The sequence below is a fragment of the Podarcis muralis genome, chromosome 3 (genome assembly GCF_964188315.1).
Source record: "Podarcis muralis chromosome 3, rPodMur119.hap1.1, whole genome shotgun sequence".
Taxonomy (NCBI): Eukaryota; Metazoa; Chordata; class Lepidosauria; order Squamata; family Lacertidae; genus Podarcis; species Podarcis muralis.
Window position 1 is genome coordinate 87,216,628 of NC_135657.1, and position 20,226 is coordinate 87,236,853.

Genomic DNA, 20,226 nt, shown 5'->3' on the forward strand with positions numbered 1-20,226 from the left:
TAAGTATTTGAGACTCAGTTAATGTAGGGCTTTCTATGCCAAAGTCAAAACTTTGAATTACACACTGAACTGGTGGGTTTCCTAAAAATGTTTGGTTCTTAGATTCAACATGTCGCTAAAGAACTTGCTCAAAGTATCCAGTATATTAAGTTGCTTCCAATGCATTTGTCCCAATAAAATAGTGTTGCTGCCTTGTGTGTCTTGGGAGAAATACTGTGGATATACTGAAATAGATGGTAAAATGTTACTTGCACATTCATGATCCAAGCAGCGAGCTCTGAAGAATGGTGTGTACCATATACAGTTAAATTACTGGTTTTTAAAAACACAGTGTTGCTCTGCAGAACAATATAAATTATTAAGTAATAATAATCCCATTTTATGTTACAAATATAACAAGTTTACTGAAAAACGCTTAATGCTTCCGTGTTTTTCTGAACCATGTTACTTACTAAGAACAAATTCAGTTACACCACACACACACACACACACACACACACACACACACACACATGCACGCACAGAGAGAGAAAGAGAGAGAGAGAGAGAGAGAACCCAACATGTATTTACCACAGGGGAATTAATATGCTTCTTGAACTGTGATTTCCACTTCAAGTATATTCATCGAAGCTGTAAATCAGAGCGCTTCCCTACCCTCCCTTGCCCCAAAGAGAAAATTCCAGGTACACTGCAATGCAGTTTTGAGTTTATTTAGATGAGCTCTCACACTAGATTTTACAAGCTGGTGAACACTGGCAAATTATTTCTCCCACAGTACTATAACCACACATTCCCAAAACAGTATAAATATATGGTTTAACATTAATACACACCACCATTTTATCAATTACATAACAAATTATCAAGTATCCAAATATTAAGTTACGCAGGTCAAAAGGCATACAAAATATTACAGAGGTCTGCCAAATTCATGGCAGAAACTCAAGAAAAAACAAAACAAAATCACTTCTAACAAAGCAATAGTTGGTAAACAACTTTCAAGAAGTACAATAAAAGAAATTACAAGATCTTCAGAAATGTATGATTAAGAGTGTTCAGCTACAATAAAGCATTTCTACATTAAAAAATTATTTACTAAAGTAAAGGGCATATTCTATACTTCCTGCACAAGACAAAAGGCAACATTTTACTAGAAATATTTATTAGTCCCCTCTCATCCTTTCACAGGCCCTCTGCTAAGTTGCACATTTAGTGCCAATATTTATTTAACTGTAAGGCTTTTTTGTCTGGAGACATTAAAGACTTGTGTGCTTCTGTATAGCGTGAAGGATTGTTTTCTATGAGTTAACCAGAGAATGTAGGTGAATGAAGAGGGTTAAATAACAAAAGTCTAGGGTACCAGAAGTAATTGACAGTTAATCGTGTGCAAATCCTGATACTCATTCTAGTGTGATTGTGAGAGACAAAATATAGTGAATAGGCAGATTATTCTATGAAGCCCTATCCACAAAACAGAAGACAGCTGCTAATAGGGCAATGGTCCAGATAGCTGTAGTTACTAAGAACTACACTGTGGTATACAGAAATAGTGTGCTGGGCTTTTGGCACCTAATCTCTACACGTCATGGTAGATTTGACTACTGGGACTGCGATGGAAAAAAACCCCTGAAATGCATGATTAAGGATAGTTTAATGATACAAATTACTAATAAGACATTTTGAAAGGCCAAGTATATTTCATGTTCTAAAAAAGATCATAATCACCATAATCTAAACAAAGTTGTTCTCCTGCCAACATTGTGGCCTACACCTATAGAAGCTTCATGTAACTTGGTTTAAGACATACATGTATTTTTTCATGTAACCTGCCCAATTATAGATTTCATCTTCTACTTCCAAAGCCAGAAACATAGGCAGCTTGGTTTTTACTGAATACAACAGTTGTTACGGTGACCATTTGAATCTTTAAAACGCAGTCGCATTTTCGGACGATATTTCTCCAAGTAGAGAAGCTGCTTGCTGTTAAAGGCTCCACGGCGCTTCCTACAAAACATTCAAATATTGAACATATTAATTATGAGTGCTGAAAGTAACACTACTTCACTTGTGACCAAGTATCATATGCTTAAGATATGCTCTTCCAAGGACCTGCGCTTGCTGAATGAAGTGAGCCAAGCAACTGCCAGGGAGAGAGTCTTTCCGTAGTACCCAGTTATGGAATAGCCTTTCCAAGGAGGCATGCCAAGTTGCCATTTTTGCAATCTTCTGTGGCACCAGGTAAATACTTCACTCAGGCTTTAAAAATAATTTAGGTAATCGGAGACTCTTTGAACTATTTTTAAATGGGGTGTGTGTGTAGAGTTCTGTTTTGTTATTTATGTTAACTTCTCTTGCCTTTAATGGCTTCGTTTTACTGTTTTTTTTCAGCTGTTCACTAATTTGTTATAGAGATACATACAGATGTACAAGTCACACCTACAATTCCACTTCTACTGTAGCTTCAGCCTTCGCATTTCTTCTTTTTGCCTTCTCTTGTACAATCCACTATTAGACTAGGACTTTAAAATCTCTCCTGGCACTGGCCGATTCGCAGGGAAGAGGGGCTAAAGAAGTATTAAAAATAGCCAGATGTTTAGGCCTTGTGCTGTATGTGGTCCTAGCAACAAAAAGCAACACTTTTTGAAGTATGGAATTCAAGATTTTCCTAACTGTCATTGGCAGGTATGTACAAGGCAGATACTTAATACTTACTGTCTTATGAACTGCACTGCATCCTCATACTTCATTCCACATTCAATGAGTGCAAGGGCAACTAATACAGGTGCTCTGGTGGAGGGGAAAGAACACACGTTGCAGAATGTTTCCCAATAGTCATTTTCTCCCATTTTGTAGACCCAAACAACTATTTCATAGTACACTTATACTTTGGCCCTGCAAAAATCTGATGGATATAGTGAATCTTATTAATTGCATATGCAAACTGTATCATATTACCCAACATCATAAACTGGCGCTTGAGGAACACAAAAAGCTGCCATTCACTGTTACAAATACTGATCTCCTTGCTCAGATTAGTGCAAATCTACAGGTTCCCTGTTAACACTCTGTTCAAGAGCTAATTCACTAGATATATGGGCTGCAAACTCTTATTAGTCAAAGCTTCATTGATTTGAAAAGACAATAATACACATACAGCTGTAACTTGCTACAAGCCATTCCCCAACTCGGTAAGACTAGCTAATGGAATCGGTGTTTGGTAGAGAAGTCAGAGCAGATAGCCTTTTGGAGTTCTGCTTACCTTCCAAGACCAGCAACACAGTGTACAGCAATGCAACAACCAGGCTCTTCACGGAATTTAACTTTTAGGAGGTTTAGCCAATCATCAACAATCTGGATAGATGGTGGTGCTCCGTCATCAAAGGGCCAATCCTGGAATGCATGAAGTGAATAATTTCTTACCTAAACTTCCACATATTCTAGAATAGTACTTCTTAATTTGTATTACAGTTAGCAAATCACTGCCTGATTTGCGTTTCTTCTCTTGCTTTAAAACATCCATAGAAATCTGAAGGCCAGATTACCACAACCTGCATTATTTCCCCCTCCATGTTCACTCACTTGCACCATAGAAATTAAAAAATCCTATGGCTAATGTTATCCTTTTAATAAGCTACTCACCAAAACCTGAATGCCTTCTTTCTCTACTGGAGCAGTATCATAAGTGGCTTCACATACTCTTACTACTGTAGTAACTCCATACTTCTTAAGTTCCTAAGGGGAGAGAGAGTGATACATATCTTAATGATACTGTGTTGATGTTCATGCCCAGACTATTGCAATTTTGTGAACCATTTCAAATACAGAGGCTGTTCAGAAGACCTATAATTATTGCACTTCACCTCTTCAAGCAGTACTACTTAACAAATATCTAAAAAGACCTGAAGTATAGCAGAGCAATTCAAGTGGGCAGGAATATCTTTAAGAACAGAAGAACCACCTGCTGGATGAGGCCACAGGTGCATCTAGTCTAACATCATGTTCTCACAGTGGCCGACCAGATGCCCATAAGCAGGACCTGAGCTCAAGAGCACTCTCTTCTCTTGAAGTTTCCAGCAAGTGGTATTCACATATTACCTCTGAAAGTAGAGCTCTATCCACTTGATCATTCTGGTTGCCCTCTTCTGCCCTGTACATTAGTTTAACACTTTCAATGGTTTTAACGTGCTTCATTTGCATTATCTGTTTGTAATCCTTATCATAATCCTGTAATGTAATCTAGTTCCTCCCATCCTCATATGCAAGATAGATCTGAGATAATACTGACATTTGAATGTGTAGGGCATATTTATGGTGATCTAGAGTTCATGGGAGAGCAGAGGTTTGAGCTAAAAACTGACTCACAGCTCAGTCTCTTAGTCACTATACTATACCAGCTCAGAGCTTCACCTACATGTAGCATGATGCAATTGTACCACACTAAGCAAAGCTGAACACCCCCCTGCAGTCATCACATGCAAAAACCTAAATGCAGTTTTGAGGAATTCTTGAACATGCAACTACTATGCAATAAGGAAATCTGTATTGGGAATGACTGAATGGTGGTGTAAAAGAAATAAAGTTAAATTAACTCTTAACAGATCATCATGTTGGTAGTCAACTCAATGGTCAGAAACAAATTTCAGTAATACATAATTATTCTAAGGCAAATTTCAGTAATACTGTTATAATCAAACTTTTCAACATTACAAAAATTAACATAAGCCTCCCACTCAAGAACCCTTACCTCTATGAACTTGTTTAAGGTTGCATTGGTTGGATTGTGAGTGATAAGGAATCTCATATTCTTGTAAGTGATTTCCACAGGAGCTGGGCGGTTCATTCGGGCCATGTTAATTTAGTTAAAATGTCCAACAAGACCAAAACTATTTTTAAAAAACAAAAAACCTAGCAGAATTGATTGGGAGAAACCGAAGTCTACTCCACTAAAAGCCACTTGAAGTTTCCCGTGCTGACAAGCATGAAGTTGGGAGCAATGGGAAATGAAATGAACCTCCTAAACAAGAAGCAGCAATTCTTCAATCCTGTAATACTGAGGCAAAGAGAAAGGCAGTGCAGCAAGGCTACCCCATCCAGGTCTGAACTCCTTTGTAAAATGCTCTGCCAATTTCAACTCAACACGTCTTATTCTGGTAACCACTCTTAAGGGGGCTTCTTGGTGGAGTAGTAATCAATTTCTATAGTTCACTTGTCTGCATAGAGGCCGTGCTGTGCCTGGCAGTAGTCCCCACTGCCCTTCAGAAACTCCATAAATGTGTGACCAAGAACACCACAGAACTGCTGCAAAGAGAGAAAAAAAGAAGAGTACATTTGTCAGTGACTGAGCAGGTATCTTTACAAATAGCTTATTCTTGGGTAAAGGTAACAAAGGAATGAACCACCAATATTAAGAATGTCCTTAATTTAGACCAGGCATAGGCAAAGTACGGCCCTCCAGATGTTTGGGACTACAATTACCATCATCCCTAGCTAACAGGACCAGTGGTCAGGGATGATGGGAATTGTAGTCCCAAACATCTGGAGGGCCGGGATTTGCCTATGTCTGATTTAGACAAACTTGTTTCTTCTAAAATAAGAAAACCTAATTTACTGTATTGCAGATATTTTGATCATCCTTGCAATTCCTCAGGTTAATTTAAAAACAGCATTCAGGAAGACTCGATAGCTCTCTCTCTCTGTCTCCCAAGAGGTGGCAAACTCAAGTGATTAGTATCAAGAACAGACCTTTGTTCTGGATCACTTTCCATTCTGCAGAAGGTGCAGGAAGTTTTCCTTCCAAACTTAAAGAGTGTAGAGATCTAAAGATGCCTGTCACATGGCCTCCCAAATGAAACCCTGTTTATCACAACATGTATACATTACACAAATTCTGAATGACTTGGAGGCAACAATAGTGGTGTTTTTTGATTTATTAACAATCCTGTGAATAAGGTGTATGGTCATCCGTTTAGCCCTATGGTAACCCACAACCCCATAGATAACCAGAGACCAGAACTCTGGTCACTGTAGCCCCAGGTGAACATTACACTGGCTATTTAAGACAGGAACAATCCTTTACAGGTTATAGTTCCTTTGTATAGGAGAAGGCAGCTGCTGTATAGCATTTGCCACGTTTTCAGAGAAGGGAGGAGGTGAGTGAAACAGGTGAGTGAAACAGGATGGATGACCATCCCTTGAAATATTATTTGTAAGAGTGGTATTAATGTTTAAAAACAAAACAAAATCCAAACTGGAATGTGATATGCAACCTACTTTTCTAAGTAAAACCAGCATTAAACCTGACTCAAACTTAATTCAGAAGACAGTTATTAAAATGATGAAGTGCTTAATAGAGAAAAAAATGCCAATGAACTCAATTTACTTAGGTTGGGAATCAGCAGTTTGTATCAAGAGTTTGGATGCTGAAGCAGGACACTTCAATAATACATATTTAATGGCAAGATGGTGCATCTACTAATGAGAACCCTCTCTTCGGGGTCCTGCCTATGGGTCTTAAAGGGCTTATCAAAATCAATGGTTTTCATGCTTAGAAGCAAGCCACCTACAGGAATTTCAGTGTGATTATAACACTGTTCATGATACAATTGTTACCATTCAGGGGGGTTCATGGCCACTGGCAGTTAAGCCAGTAAATGGCAAGTTCCAAGTAGCCTCCTCGTTCAAGATGATGAAAGCAGTTTTACTAAAGCAATGTTCATTACTGGGAGAATTACCAAATTTTTCAGTGTCTAACACAGCCCCTATTTTTGGGGACTCAAATATATGAAAATAGGGGAAGGTTACCCCCGTGTATAAGACAACCCCCTTTTAAAACATTATTTTAGAGGGGAAAACCTAGTCTTATACAAGGAAAAGTATGGTAAATATTTCCTGCAACAACTACAATTATAGCACAGAGGTTGAAATCAAAGAACTCCAAGCAAACAAGTTTTCCCACTGCAGAAACACACACTGGGATGGTTAACCAGGGATTGCAAGTTAGCAGCATATTACTGTGGGGAGAAACGAGGCATGCTCCAAGGCATGCCGTACTTTTCCGTGTATAAGACTAGGTTTTTTTACTTTAAAATAATGTTAAAAAGGGGGTAGTCTTATACATGGGGGAAATCTCCCCCGCCCCCTTTTCTTAATTTTGAGTCCCCAAAAATAGGGGATGTCTTATACACAGGGGGCGGGTGTTATACATGGAAAAATACGGTAATCTGATTGCTTCATGTAAGTTTTTACAGAAGTTTTAAAGCTTGACCAAATTAAGCAAGTTCCAGTAACACATGCACCTAAAGAATTATAAGCTATACAGGTCACTCACAACATACACAATTTAAACTTTACATGGTTGAAGGCCATTCAGCTGAAATAACAAAAATTAAACACCGGAACTCGCAAAAAACCTCCCAGACTCTTGTAAGCAAGGCAGAGAACTTTAAAATTTTCCGCCTCGCTTTGTGGGGGGAATGGGGGGATACCCATATGGCATATGAGCTGTAGAAGGCAAGATTGCTTGTGAGGTGGTTCAAGTATACACCTTGTTGCATATACCGTATGTACCATCTGTGAATGGGTGCAAACCCAATTTAAATACAAGGAGTCCTGCCAAATGCCGCAGCTGAAGTGTAAGAACAGAGGTCTGGCAAGTTTAGGGGAGGGGCTTATTCAGCCAATGTTTGGATACATACCCATTGCTTGTTGGTAATTTAACATTAAAAATGATAAACCAGATGTGATCTGGATTCTATAGATACAAGGAAGAGGATAGCAAGCAGGGGGCATTTGAAGTTGAAATCACTAGATGAGAATCAATTAGGACTGGTAGATCCAAGAGCTATGGAGAAAAGAAATGGAATGGCCACTTTACAGTTTACACAGGGCCAGTGCAATTATTACTGAGGAAAGGCCATGTAACAGCATTAGTGAATATATTCAACCATTCCACTAGCACAGTTGTAACACCATGCAGGTAATCCTACAGTCTCTACACAATTACAATCAGTGTTATAGTGGACAGTGGACTTTAAATCAAAACCAACAATGATCCTAACCCACAATTTACTAAAAAGCTAATCTTCAGTCAGCCAATAAACTCTGAGCCATATGCCTCTTGAGTTCGTTATGAGGACAAGATAGGTTTATGCTACTTTTCTACCATACTACTGCAGCTGAAATTATGAATCAAAATTGTTCAACAAATATATAGTAGCTTCCTTAAGCTGGTGCCCTTCAGAGGTTGTTGAACTATAACATCCCTGATCATGCTGGTAGGAGCCAATGCAAGTTATACTCCAGCAACATCTGGAGGGCACTGTATTGGGGAAGGATGCTTTAGACTGCTTATTTTCAAACTGTATCTTATTCATGAAATGTGATTATTTCCCCCACACACCCATTTAATAAAACAGTTGTAATAAGACACCAATGCATCCATTTACTTATTTTTGCCAGAACAATAACTACCCTATAATACTACCATGTCAATTCTGAACCACAAGGTAGGGCTTGTCTGAAAGGAGGCAGGTTGAAGGGAGTGCAGATAAAGAATTTAATATGAGCCAACACCAAATAAATAATTAGCTGCCCCCAAACAGCTGCACCCACAGATGTTCTTAAAGATAACTCTTTCTCAGGCCAAGGCAGCTGAGTTGTCATGGTTATAGTAACAAACCCAAGAGAAGCATTGAATTCTCATCAGTATGCCAACTTTATTTTGATGAAACTCAAGAATGGTAAGTTTCCATATATCATGAAACTTCTCAAACACTGTGCATTGTACGTAGAAAAAAAGACACTACATTTTTAAAAATACTGTCAAGCCTGAGATATTTCTACAACAGAAGAGTAAATAATCTGCACATGAGCTGCCCATCATCTAACACCATCCAAACCACATTCTTGGCTTTTGACTATACAGAGACACAGAAAGAAGGAATCATTCCAATTAAGATACTCATATTGATCAGTTAATCCAAGAGATCAAATTTTGTCTTCTCTGGTAATGCCATCTGCAGGCAATTCTCAACTCACAGAGCAAAATTTATACACTTTAACGTACTGTGTGCTTGAAAACTTTATGTTCTGATATGGGGTGTGGATCTAGAACTAGTACAGTCTGCTTCTGTGTTTTAATTTGAACATCTTGCTACTTACTTATTTTTTCCAAGGAACAAACTGACTCAGATAAGACATATACACTCCTTGGAATCACAGCAATTGTGAAACACCAAAAGTTGTTGCGTTTGTTGAGAAATGATCTTAGAACTGACATTCTCTCCCATCCTGAAATGCTCACTGGCCTGCAATGTTTAGGATCACCAGTTTGATTAAAGACTTAATGAACAAGAAAGGAGATTCCTAATCAGACAGATTTAAAATAGTGTTCAGAAAAACTGCAGGAAGCATCCCCCCATTCTCAGATTTAGGAAGGAATGGTCCCAAGATGCTGTTTTTAAATGGCATCCATGCCTGTCTTCTATGTGTATGCCTCTTGTTCACGATTTTATTTATTGCTCATTACAATGGCTCACTGGGCAATGTTATGATTGCACACTGTAAGCAATATAAAACAGCCAGTTCATATAATACTGAACATAACAATTAACGATAATGGTGGGATCCAGAGACCCCCAGGGAAGAGTTCTGCACACTGAAGTGTGGGAGCAATGCATTTTTTGCCTACTCCCCAAATATGCTCTCGAGAGTAGGAGGATCCTCTGGAACAGTATGAGAACCTCCACAGAAGGAACCTCATTGTAGCCAATACAGTCCTTCTGTTCACTGGTGGCTTTGATTCAGCATAAATTCCTGCCCCTTAAATGCAATGGTGAAAGTGGTGCTTCTTGCTGATGTTCCTCCTCTTTCCTCTGGAGTTCCTGTCCCAATCTACTCCAGAGGTGGTGAGTGTGTGTGTGGCTTTAGGTGGTGAGGAGTGATGCAGAAGAGCAAGGGTTAAATCATTTAAATCACCAGAACCTTCTGTTAATGGAAAGATAGCCCTGGAGACAACCCAGTACTTTTAAATATAAGAACTTCTTAAATGTACAGTTAAGATAAAAGGGCAGCACATAAACATAACAGAACAACTTTTAAAAGAACACTGTAGCAACAGAAGACAAAGGAGAGAAGAAATTGAAGGCTATGAAACTAAAATAGAAATTTGACCATAGCAAAATTTATCTATTTATCCTGTAATCTGAGAGTTCACTTATTATAGTCAACACGTTTTAAACTTAGTACTAGTTCATTCCTCTTTGCACAAGATGCTCTCTTTTCAAGACAAATTAATCTGCTCTGGATGACTGGGGAACTGTCAGAACTAAGGGTCACACAGGTAAGCTCCACTGTGTATCAAAAGTTATTGCACTATCAGAACTATTTATTATAGTTTCAGCCCAGTTGTAAATTAATAGTGGTTGTCTCTGACAAGCAAACTGACCACCACAAACAGTTGTCACTGAAACAGAGGAATATATTGTGGCTTAATTAGTAATTTCATATGTTCCTACTCTGCATGGTATTTGCCTACCTGAACTACATGTTCCAAGTTTTATTGCGACAGGGAAACTGTTACAAACAAGTCTGCTCCAAGTCCTACTGAAACTAAAGTTGCTATTTTATTTAGACAAATGACAACAGCCTTGGGCTTCGTGCAGATTTTTGAAGGTAAAAAAGCTTCTGCCATGTTGCGAAGAGTCCTAAAGTCTTTCAAACTAAATAGCATATGCATTTATTGAACTCAGCCACTTTAGGTTCTTCCTGTTTCCTCCCCACATCCTACACTAGCAACCACACTCAAAGCATCAGGACAAGCAAGTGAGCTGTAGAGCATGACATGGCTGGAAAGCCATTGGAAACTGCCTAGAACCATAGGAAGAAACCAAGATGAAAATGCTAGCCCTGAGAACTGCAGAAAAATAGCTTGATTAGAAGTGTGTGGGAAGGTGCAAGAAGCAGATTGAATGGGAAAAGTGACAAATGACAAGAAGGAGGAATAACAGAAGGAACTTCTGAGGAGGTGGAAGCTCTGGAATTGGGATGGGGCAGGTGCCTGAATCAGTGAGCAGGCATGGTAGCCATTTCATGATACATGAATAATTGCCTCCTCCAGTTAAAAATTCAGGCTACAGCAAAAGACAGCCAGCAGTAGAAACTCCTCCAGACTCAAAGGATATGTTAGATTTAAGAACTGTTCAATGTGTCTTTACAAATCCCCACTGATTTTGATTAGGTTCTAATTTCTGCTTACAAAATGAATCTGGATTGATTATGGTACACCCTGTTCCATGAAAAAAGATCATTATCACTGCCTTTAGCCAATTATAGCTTTTACAATTTTTCTTAAGTAGCCAAAACATTTGTATGGAGTCTCAAAAACAATCGAGGAATGTGGACATCTTAACTACAGTAATTCAAAAATTTATTGGTTATTGACTTTAGAAATTACTTTGAAAAATATGCAAACCAACCATTCCCCAAGTGTTTAGAAAATAACTTGATTTTTTTTTGGGGGAGATACCTTCATAATTTGGGGGGGGGGTGTTGAAGTCCTCTTAGACTTACAGCACATCATGGCCTCATATAAACAAACTTACCAGGATGTTCCAAATTACAGTAAATACAATCCTGTGACTCAGCCGCAAGATTGACTGCCTTGTTAACTCAAAACCTATAAACCACATCACCTTTTTTGACACTTAATATGCTTCTCACATGACACACAAGTACATGCTTCCTCAGCCCAAGTGACAGGGTCTCCCTAGCAAAGCAGACACGAGGTCGTGTTCCAGACTGTCGCTCTCTTCCCACCCTAGCAACTGACTGCGCAGGAAACCTGGCAAAAAAATCTTTTTGCCCCGATCGCGTCCTTTTTGCGGTTCCACCTTCTTCCGGCGTGTGACTGCAGCGTGAGCGGGAAGCAGCGTGCTCGTCATCTGCATGCAGACAGCAGTGAGACGGGAAAGCTGACCCAGCCCCGCCAGATGTCCTCTCCACTCTCCCTTCACCCCCCCCCCCAGTGGTGAGTCACACTCGGAAGCGCAATAGCCCCGCCGTGGCCAGGTAGCGGCCGGGACATGTCTCGACTTGTTTCCTTTCCTCACCTCAACGAACCGAGCCACGCAGCAAGGGGCGGAGAGAAACGCCCCCGCTTCCTTTCCCGGAGTCACGACTCACAGCGAAGCCCATTGATACAATTCGGGGGGGGGGGGAATCTGGCGTGCTTCATTCGCGCTGCCTAGGATCGGGTGCATCTCTTGGGCAGAGGTAGGCACCAAGGGCGGATTGGCCTTTTCTAACGGAGCTGCAGTCATCCAGAGTATGGGAAGAGGCGACTAATGACTACTGTACTCAATAAGAACTGTCCCAAATCTTTCTGCACGCGGCGTCCCATCTGAACCCGCTTTAAGACAAGCGGAGGCGGAATCCGAATTGTTGAGGCTGGCGTTTGCGATCGAATACACTTGTTCCCCTATTTTAAACACGCACGATTTCACCAACGTACGTGTGTGTGTGTTCGTGTTTCTCCCCCCACCCGCCACCGGCAATCCTTGCTCTGTTCCCTTGGTTCCATCCTTCGCCTCCCAACTGGTGGGGGCTTTCAGGGGATACACGCGGGCCGGTGCCCCCCCCCAAAAGCAGCGCGCCGCCACCCGGCGTAAAAAGGGGGGGGCATCGGGCAAACGACACGTCGTCGCGACGGGGTTTAAAGGTCGAGAGACACGCCGCAGAGACAACCCCCGATGGGCCGGGCACGGATTGAAAGGAAGCGGGGGGGGCACGTGGCGCGCGCGGCAGGGGCATGTAAACCCCCACCCCATGCAGCATGGCGGTGGGGCTTGCAGGCTAACCGACGCCCTCCCCCCTCCGTGCCGACCGCAAACATCGAGATGCTTGTTGCTGCTGCTGCTGCTTCGCTCCCTCCATCCGCGTGGCTCCTACTTCTCCCCCCACCCCACCCCTTCCAGACAGTGGCGACACCGCCGCCTCCCGCCCAGACGCCTCCTTCGGAAAGGGAGTCGAAGCCCCCTTTTCTCACTCTATGCCTCCCCTCCATGGCCCAGTCGAGTCAGGACGCGGCCATCTGCCGCCGCTTTCACAGCGACGTGGGGAAAGGAGCCCAGAGAAAGAAGAACAGGTTGAGGGAGCGGCGTCCTCCTCCCTTTTCTAGAAGAGAATGGAGGCTTTGTGTGCCGCCGCCGCCTCGCCTGAGAGGACGGCGCCTCAGCTGGAAAGGGGGGGGGGCGCTTCCACGACATGCCCGCCCGCCTGCTGGAAACGCCGTCGGGGCCCAAGGAACAAAGAAACGAACATGGAGGGAGAGAAAGAGAGATTGGGGGGGGGGGAGGGAAAAAACGGTGATTAGAGGCGGCGAGAGGGTCGCCCGTTACTCACAGGAATATGGTTACTCATTGAAGACTGTAGCCTGATCATACAGCCTGGGTGCTGAGGGCGCCACCGCCGAGGGCAGGAGGAGCTGAGCCTGAGGGAAGCGGAGGCGGCCGCGGTGGTGGTGGTGCCGGAGCAGGGCGGCGGCGATGGACCATGCAGGGCGGAGGAGGAGCCGGAGGGGGAGAGAAAGAGAGAGAGAGAGAAGGGGGGGGAGAGACCGAAGAGGGGGGGCGCGCGCGCGGACACGAGGAGGAGGAGGAGCTCCTCTTGCTCTTGCTCTCGCTGCTGCTGCTGCTGCTTCTGGTAGCGGCGGCGGCGGTGTTGCTAACGCGGCTCTGACGGCAGAAAGGAAAAGCGGCAGGGCGTGGGAGGGGCTCGGGGAGGAGCTGCGGCGGGGCCTCTGCTCGCGCGCTCTTCTGCGCAAGGCAAGCGGAAAAGCGGAGAGGCTGGAGTGGGCGTGGCTGTCTTTAAGCGCCGCCCCGCTCTCCGGCGCGCGCGTGTCATGCGACGCCCCGCCCCGTTCCTCTCCAACCCCCTAACCCGTTGCCTTTACGAAAAGCAGGGCGGGGGGGGGGAGCTCGGAAGCTTTGCCGCGTCACAAACGCCTCCCGCGAGCGGCGGCGCCCGGCCAATCGGAGGCGTCGGAAGGGCGCGCGCGCGGCCACGGTCAGGCGTGTGGCGGTGGGCGGGGATTTAGAAGAGGAGGAGGGAGGAAAGGGCGGGGAAAAGGAAGAGGCTAAAGGCGGAGGGAGCCGGTGAGAACCGGTTTGGTAGAAAGTCGGCCTGCGAGCAAGCAAGCGGTGGCCGCGGGCGGGGAGGTGGCGCCTGCAGAAGGGCGGAGCGAGGCAAGCGCCGGCCCTGATTGGTGTCCTCGCTGCGAGCCTCCCTTGCGCTGTTTGCCTTTGAAAGGCCAGAGCCGGAATTCTTCGGATAAGCGGCTGCCTTGAGAGGCGGGTGCTTCTGACTGTATTGAGTCCCTTTGAGAAGAGAAACCACCTCAGCGTTGCAGTAGAGCGAGCGAGCGAGCGCGCGCACACACACACGCCCCACCTGCTCAGAAATAATGTTGCAGACCCTCGCCAGTTTAACAGGTGTGGTGTATTGCTGCGGCATAAACTCCCTGCAGGTTGAGAAGTTTCCATTTCATGAACTGCCTTCCGCGGGGGCAAATCCCTGAGTCGCACATAAAGATGTTAGGGGTGACGGCTGCCGTCAGTCGCCGCTCCACGGCAGCAGAGCCCGTGGTCGGGAACGGTGAAAGCAGCAGCGGGTCGACGTCTGGGTCTGTAGGAAGGCATTTGTTGGGGTCATCCCTGAAATATGTTTTGTGGCACCATAACAGATTCATTGTGGTCCTCTTCTGAGAAGGTGGTTTTGTGTGCTTGTGTCAAGAGGTAAAAAAAGTCCCACGAGACTTTGCAAAGTTTTTGTTGAATTGAAGCAATGTAAATTTACACTGCCATGTTGACAGCGGTGACCTTAAACAGCTGCTTGCTATGTGGTTTGTACAAGAAGAGTTGCAGCTCAAACGCACTTCGGAGCAAGTCCTGTTGAGATCCATGAAACTTAACATGCACAAACCCAGAGCTATAAGGATTGCAGCCTGAGGGGGAAAACATTTCAGGTCTATCCACAACCTGGACTGCTTTGTAGCAACTTTGTTTCAACTGCAGTATATTTCTGGAAGCATGAGCATAGGCTGGGGGGGGGGGCAGAGGGGCAGCTGCTAACTGACCAATCACATCGATTATGCTCCCCCTAACAAAAATCCTGGCTATGCCCATGTCTGGAAGTATTGCTGAAATTCTAAAATGGGAGATGCATGGGGCTCACACCCTCTTCACAGGAAACTTTGGGTTGCACTGGGTGCCAAATCTAGGGGGTGCTGCAGGGCACTGCAACTATGACAGTGGACTGAGCAGAAAAGAAGGAAAGGCAGGAGGGGCATGTGCTGAATTTGGGCCTCACACAGGTCGCTGCTGAAATTTGAAAGACCAAATTCCACCCTTGTTCCAGGTCAACAATACATTCTTACTATGACTTCCCTTGTGCCAAAATTGCTCAATGGCATTGAAATGGAGACCAAAACTAACTCCTGGTGAACTTTTACACAGTTAATTTAGCTTCCTCTATGGAATTTATATTTCTTTTAATTGGAAGGAAGTGATCCTAGCAGTAACTCTAGCACTATACAATAGGACAGCTAAAACAGTTTATAGATGCAGGTTAACTACTTATTTTTTCGAGACTGAAACAACTAGACTCCAGTGCATAGCTGTCAACCTTCCCTTTTTTTGGTGGGAAATTCCCTTATTCATGCGCCGTTTCCCGCTGCTATCCCGGATTGTTAGATATCCCGTAGACTGTCCCCGGGACAGGTGAGGCTGCTGATCCCTTATTTTCGAGGCTGCTGATATTATTTTCAGATCTGAAAGTTGACAGCTATGCTCAAGAGCATTGGTCTTCATCTTGTGGATCTGCATCCACTTGTGGATTTAGGTGGCCGGACCTAAGGTGTGGGTCTCTTACTTACAAATATATAGTGTAAAACTGAAAAATGGATTCTTAGATGCATGTCTGGACTACAAGTGGGTCCTTGGTCTGAAAAGGTTGAGAACTATTGCTATAGAGCAGGTACTGGGAACCTTTGGCTCTTCAGATACTACTGCACAACAATTCCCATCAACCCCAGAAAGTATGCCTAGTGGCAAAGGGTCCCCACACCTGCTCCACAGTGACCTTTGCCAATGCAACAATCATCCCATCACTCCCTGCCTTTCATTCCTTACTTTACTCTGTGTTAAATGCATATTGATTGCAAACAATGGTGGTTATTCCTGAAGTTCCCATAAGAATAAAACTAGGAGGGAGAGAAATGGTTGCCGTAGAAAATCTGATACTCAGTTTAGGATTCAAGAGAGGATAACCTTTCGTTTCCAAAACGATCAACAAAATGTAGACGATGAATAGACTTTGAAAGGGATTTTGCCACAGAACTGAAAGGTGCATTAAAAATACTTAAATAAACAAAACTGATGGATAAACTGCACATTGTTAATTTGGGGAACGGGGGGTGGGGGTGGGTACAAAAGTGCTTCCACAAGCTAGAGAAATTTTGTTCACATTTAAAAGATGAAAGAGTTTTCCAAATCCACCCACAGCATCACCCCCATGATGCTATTCAGTGCCAGAGAATTTCTTATAAAATACACTTCTATTGATATCAGGCCAGAATAACTGCAGTTCTGTGAACATGAGACCAAAATCATTTTGCATTTCAACATCTTCAGCTAAGAAAGCACCTCAAATCATCTTTAGAAATGTGTTTGTTGGGTTGCCTCTGAGATCCTTTTACAACCTCCAGGCAGGCATCCATATTACAGATAGAATCTGACTGTAGGAAAACGTGTTTGGCATTACAGAAAAGAAGGTGCAGTGGAACCTGTAGCTGTTTACAGGAAACATATTGACCTACCTGTTTGCGCATCAGCCGCACCTATTAAGACAAACCCTTTTGAGTTTTGTGATTATAAACCAGGTATGTCCTGGTTTAAAATCCAATATGCAGGTTTTATCTGCTTATGCCTATACAGTCATTTGCACCCTTCTTAATGCTTTATTCATATAAATTAGCACTATATTGAGATATGACATTTTAAAAAGTATTTATTTGCTTAACTCTCACCCTGAAGTTGCATCAGTCAACATTTTCTGAGCACACTGCTATTAGAAAAGATTACTAAGACCTGATTTTCTGTCTTATATTTGTGTTGGCTCTGATCCATAACAGGAAGTGGCTGCAGGGCTCAAAGTGTAAAGAGAAAACGTGGGATAGGTTGGTTTCAGATTAGGAGAGGCATAGTTATCTATGTAAAAGAAGTGGGATGGTTTTTAGTTCATCTGAGAAAGTGGAGTATCATTCCACCTTACTTTGAGCATTGCTTTAGGGCAGGCATGGCCAAACTTTGCCCTCCAGATGTTTTGGGACTACAATTCCCACCATCCCTGACCACTGGTCCTGTTAGCTAGGGATGATGGGAGTTGTAGTCCCAAAACATCTGGAGGGCCTAGTTTGGCCATGCCTGCTTTAGGGGGACACACACTACCATCCTTAACCAACAATAGCAGTTTGGGAAGATCTACATTAGAATCATAGAATCATAGAATCATAGAGTTGGAAGAGACCACAAGGGCCATCGAGTCCAACCCCCTGCCAAGCAGGAAACACCATCAGAGCACTCCTGACATATGGTTGTCAAGCCTCTGCTTAAAGACCTCCAAAGAAGGAGACTCCACCACACTCCTTGGCAGCAAATTCCACTGTCGAACAGCTCTTACTGTCAGGAAGTTCTTCCTAATGTTTAGGTGGAATCTTCTTTCTTGTAGTTTGGATCCATTGCTCCGTGTCCGCTTCTCTGGAGCAGCAGAAAACAGCCTTTCTCCCTCCTCTATGTGACATCCTTTTATATATTTGAACATGGCTATCATATCACCCCTTAACCTCCTCTTCTCCAGGCTAAACATGCCCAGCTCCCTTAGCCGTTCCTCATAAGGCATCATTTCCAGGCCTTTGACCATTTTGGTTGCCCTCCTCTGGACACGTTCCAGTTTGTCAGTGTCCTTCTTGAACTGTGGTGCCCAGAACTGGACACAGTACTCCAGGTGAGGTCTGACCAGAGCAGAATACAGTGGCACTATTACTTCCCTTGATCTAGATGCTATACTCCTATTGATGAGGCCCAGAATTGCATTGGCTTTACATTGATATGCTAGGGATCTGCCTTGAAGAACTGGCATGCATCAAAGGGTGAACTCCTTTCTCCACACAAACTGGGAGTATATCAAACTGCATCCCACACAGATCCTTCCTCTCCCCCAACAACAAAACTTTGGGAAATCAATCACATTTAATTCCAGTCTTCTCTGCCACAGAGAGGTAATAATTAAGGACATATACTATATATGAAGTGCTTTTGGTATTTTAAAAATCTATAAGTGAAGTAGACTAGAGCATCATGCCAGAACTGTGTTCTCATTCAAACAAAAAATCTCTTGAATCACCTACCTGTGCTTGGTTCAGGACTGGTATAGATTGGGTAAACTAATGGTACAGAACATAGACAGCTTTCATTAAATTATGAGATGCTTTGAATTGCATCACTTTATTATGCATCACTTTATTGTTGTTATTATTATCATTACTATTATCATTATGATTATTGAATAAGCAGACATGCTCATAGATAATCCCAACAAAACCCACAAAGGATTGTATTTGTTAACACCTGATTGTTAACAGTTCAGTGTACCGGATGAAGCAAAGATCACCAGTGTTCAAGCAATGATTCTTCAACATCAACTTTGTTGGACTGGTCATGTTGTGCGGATGCCTGATTATCGTCTTCCACAGCAACTACTCTATTCCGAACTTAAAAATGGAAAGTGTAATGCTGGTGGTCAACAAAAGAGGTTTAAAGACTGTTTCAAGGCAAATCTTTAAAAATGTAGTATAAACACCGACAACTGGGAAACATTGGCCTGTGGGCGCTCCAGTTGGAGAACAGCCTTTACCAAACATGTTATAGACTTTGAAGACACTTGAACTCATAACTCAAGGGAAAAACGTGCTAAGAGGAAGGCACGCTTGGCAAATCCACACTGTGATCAACTCCCAGCCGGAAACCAATGTCCCCACTGTGGAAGGAGGTGTGGGTCCATAATTGGCCTCCGCAGTCACTTATGGACTCATTGTTAAAACCGTGTTTATGGAAGACAATCTTACTCGGCTACGAGTGATCGTCAAAGAAGTAGTAGTTCTGGAAAAAATGGTTTTGGCAAGGAAAGTTCGTTAATTTGATTACACATTTTACTTAGCAATGCAAAGACATGGCTTCAGGCTCCAATGACAAAAAACCACACCTTTAGGATCTAGAGATGAAAGGAGCTAAGGCTACAGAGTAACAATGGTGTCATTTTCAGTTTTAGATATAAGAGAGGCATTTTATCAGTGGTTATTCTAATGGAAAACATAAGAAATCCTTACAGATAATCAACAGTGCTGGATTTCCCTCCCTCTATAATGACTGCTGCAGAGACATTCCATAAAATTTGACCTGGGAGTTGAAATAGGGCACACTGATATAATCTATCAAAAAGTATCCTTTGAACTATAATTATTTGCAGTGGATTGTCTAGCTGTTTTGAAAAACAATTATTTGCTTGTTCCTGCTGATAAGCGTTTGTGACACTTCATAATCTCTCCAGCATTTGCCCATCTCCATTCTTAAGATCAGAATCTTTAGATTTAATTTGGATCAGATATCATATAAAACAATCATTATACAGAAACACAAAGAATCCCTTGCTTTTTTAAACTGTGTAGGGCTTTTGCAGTTACAACCACTCCTGCAATTTTTAAATGTATACCATTTATTGGTTTTTGTATCTTTTTACATAACATTACAGTTAATGAATAAGAACAATAAAAATAAAGGTCAATAAAGGATCCTAGCAATTTGTAGTGCATTTCTATATATTTAAAGGGAACGCAAACGGAATAGAACATAAAGACATAAGAAGAGCCTGCTAGATGAGGCCAATGGCCCATCTAGTCCAGCATCCTGTTCTCACAGATGCCTGGGAAGCTCGAATGCAGGACCTGACTGCAGCAGCATTCCCTCCACAGCAGCTGCCTTCAACAGTGGAGGCAGAGCAGGCTTCCTCAACCTCGGCCCTCCAGATGTTTTGAGACTACAATTCCCATCATCCCCGACCACTGGTTCTGGTAGCTAGGGATCATAGGAGTCGTAGGCCAAAAACGTCTGGAGGGCC

At 43.0% G+C, this 20,226-nt stretch overlaps 2 protein-coding genes and 1 long non-coding RNA gene across 4 annotated transcripts; all 3 read right to left on the reverse strand.

Annotated features, from left to right (window-relative positions):
* Positions 1-694: 694 nt before the first annotated feature.
* PTP4A1 (protein tyrosine phosphatase 4A1) lies at positions 695-4,885 on the reverse strand. 2 transcript variants are annotated; one of them, XM_077926279.1, is made up of 5 exons: positions 4,745-4,885; positions 3,640-3,732; positions 3,260-3,390; positions 2,713-2,787; positions 695-2,000 (listed from the first exon to the last, which is right to left on the reverse strand). In XM_077926279.1, the coding sequence occupies exons 1-5, from the start codon at positions 4,847-4,849 to the stop codon at positions 1,844-1,846; spliced, it is 561 nt and encodes a 186-aa protein (XP_077782405.1). In that variant the 5' UTR covers positions 4,850-4,885; the 3' UTR covers positions 695-1,843. The 2 variants fall into 2 exon arrangements, with proteins under 2 accessions (XP_077782405.1, XP_077782404.1); XM_077926278.1 differs by having other exon boundaries at positions 695-2,004.
* Positions 4,886-5,104: 219 nt separating this feature from the next.
* Positions 5,105-13,788, reverse strand: LOC144327294 (uncharacterized). The gene is made up of 2 exons (XM_077926280.1): positions 13,399-13,788; positions 5,105-5,298 (listed from the first exon to the last, which is right to left on the reverse strand). Exons 1-2 carry the CDS (start codon positions 13,435-13,437, stop codon positions 5,203-5,205), a joined length of 135 nt encoding a protein of 44 aa, XP_077782406.1. The 5' UTR covers positions 13,438-13,788; the 3' UTR covers positions 5,105-5,202.
* On the reverse strand, positions 11,539-13,391 carry LOC144327295 (uncharacterized). Its single transcript, XR_013392341.1, has 2 exons — positions 12,657-13,391; positions 11,539-12,364 (listed from the first exon to the last, which is right to left on the reverse strand). It is a non-coding gene; the product is annotated as an uncharacterized LOC144327295 (long non-coding RNA).
* Positions 13,789-20,226: the final 6,438 nt, after the last annotated feature.

Excerpts from the sequence above, each read along its gene's own strand:
- LOC144327294 (XM_077926280.1), bottom strand. The coding sequence starts at position 13,437 with ATGATCAGGCTACAGTCTTCAATGAGTAACCATATTCCT. Across the intron at positions 5,299-13,398 it reads CAATGAGTAACCATATTCCT|CAGTTCTGTGGTGTTCTTGG; the intron begins GTGAGTAACGGG and ends CTCTCTTTGCAG.
- PTP4A1 (XM_077926279.1), bottom strand. The coding sequence starts at position 4,849 with ATGGCCCGAATGAACCGCCCAGCTCCTGTGGAAATCACTTACAAGAAT. Across the intron at positions 3,733-4,744 it reads CCTTAAACAAGTTCATAGAG|GAACTTAAGAAGTATGGAGT; the intron begins GTAAGGGTTCTT and ends CTCTCCCCTTAG. Across the intron at positions 3,391-3,639 it reads AAGAAGGCATTCAGGTTTTG|GATTGGCCCTTTGATGACGG; the intron begins GTGAGTAGCTTA and ends CATGCATTCCAG.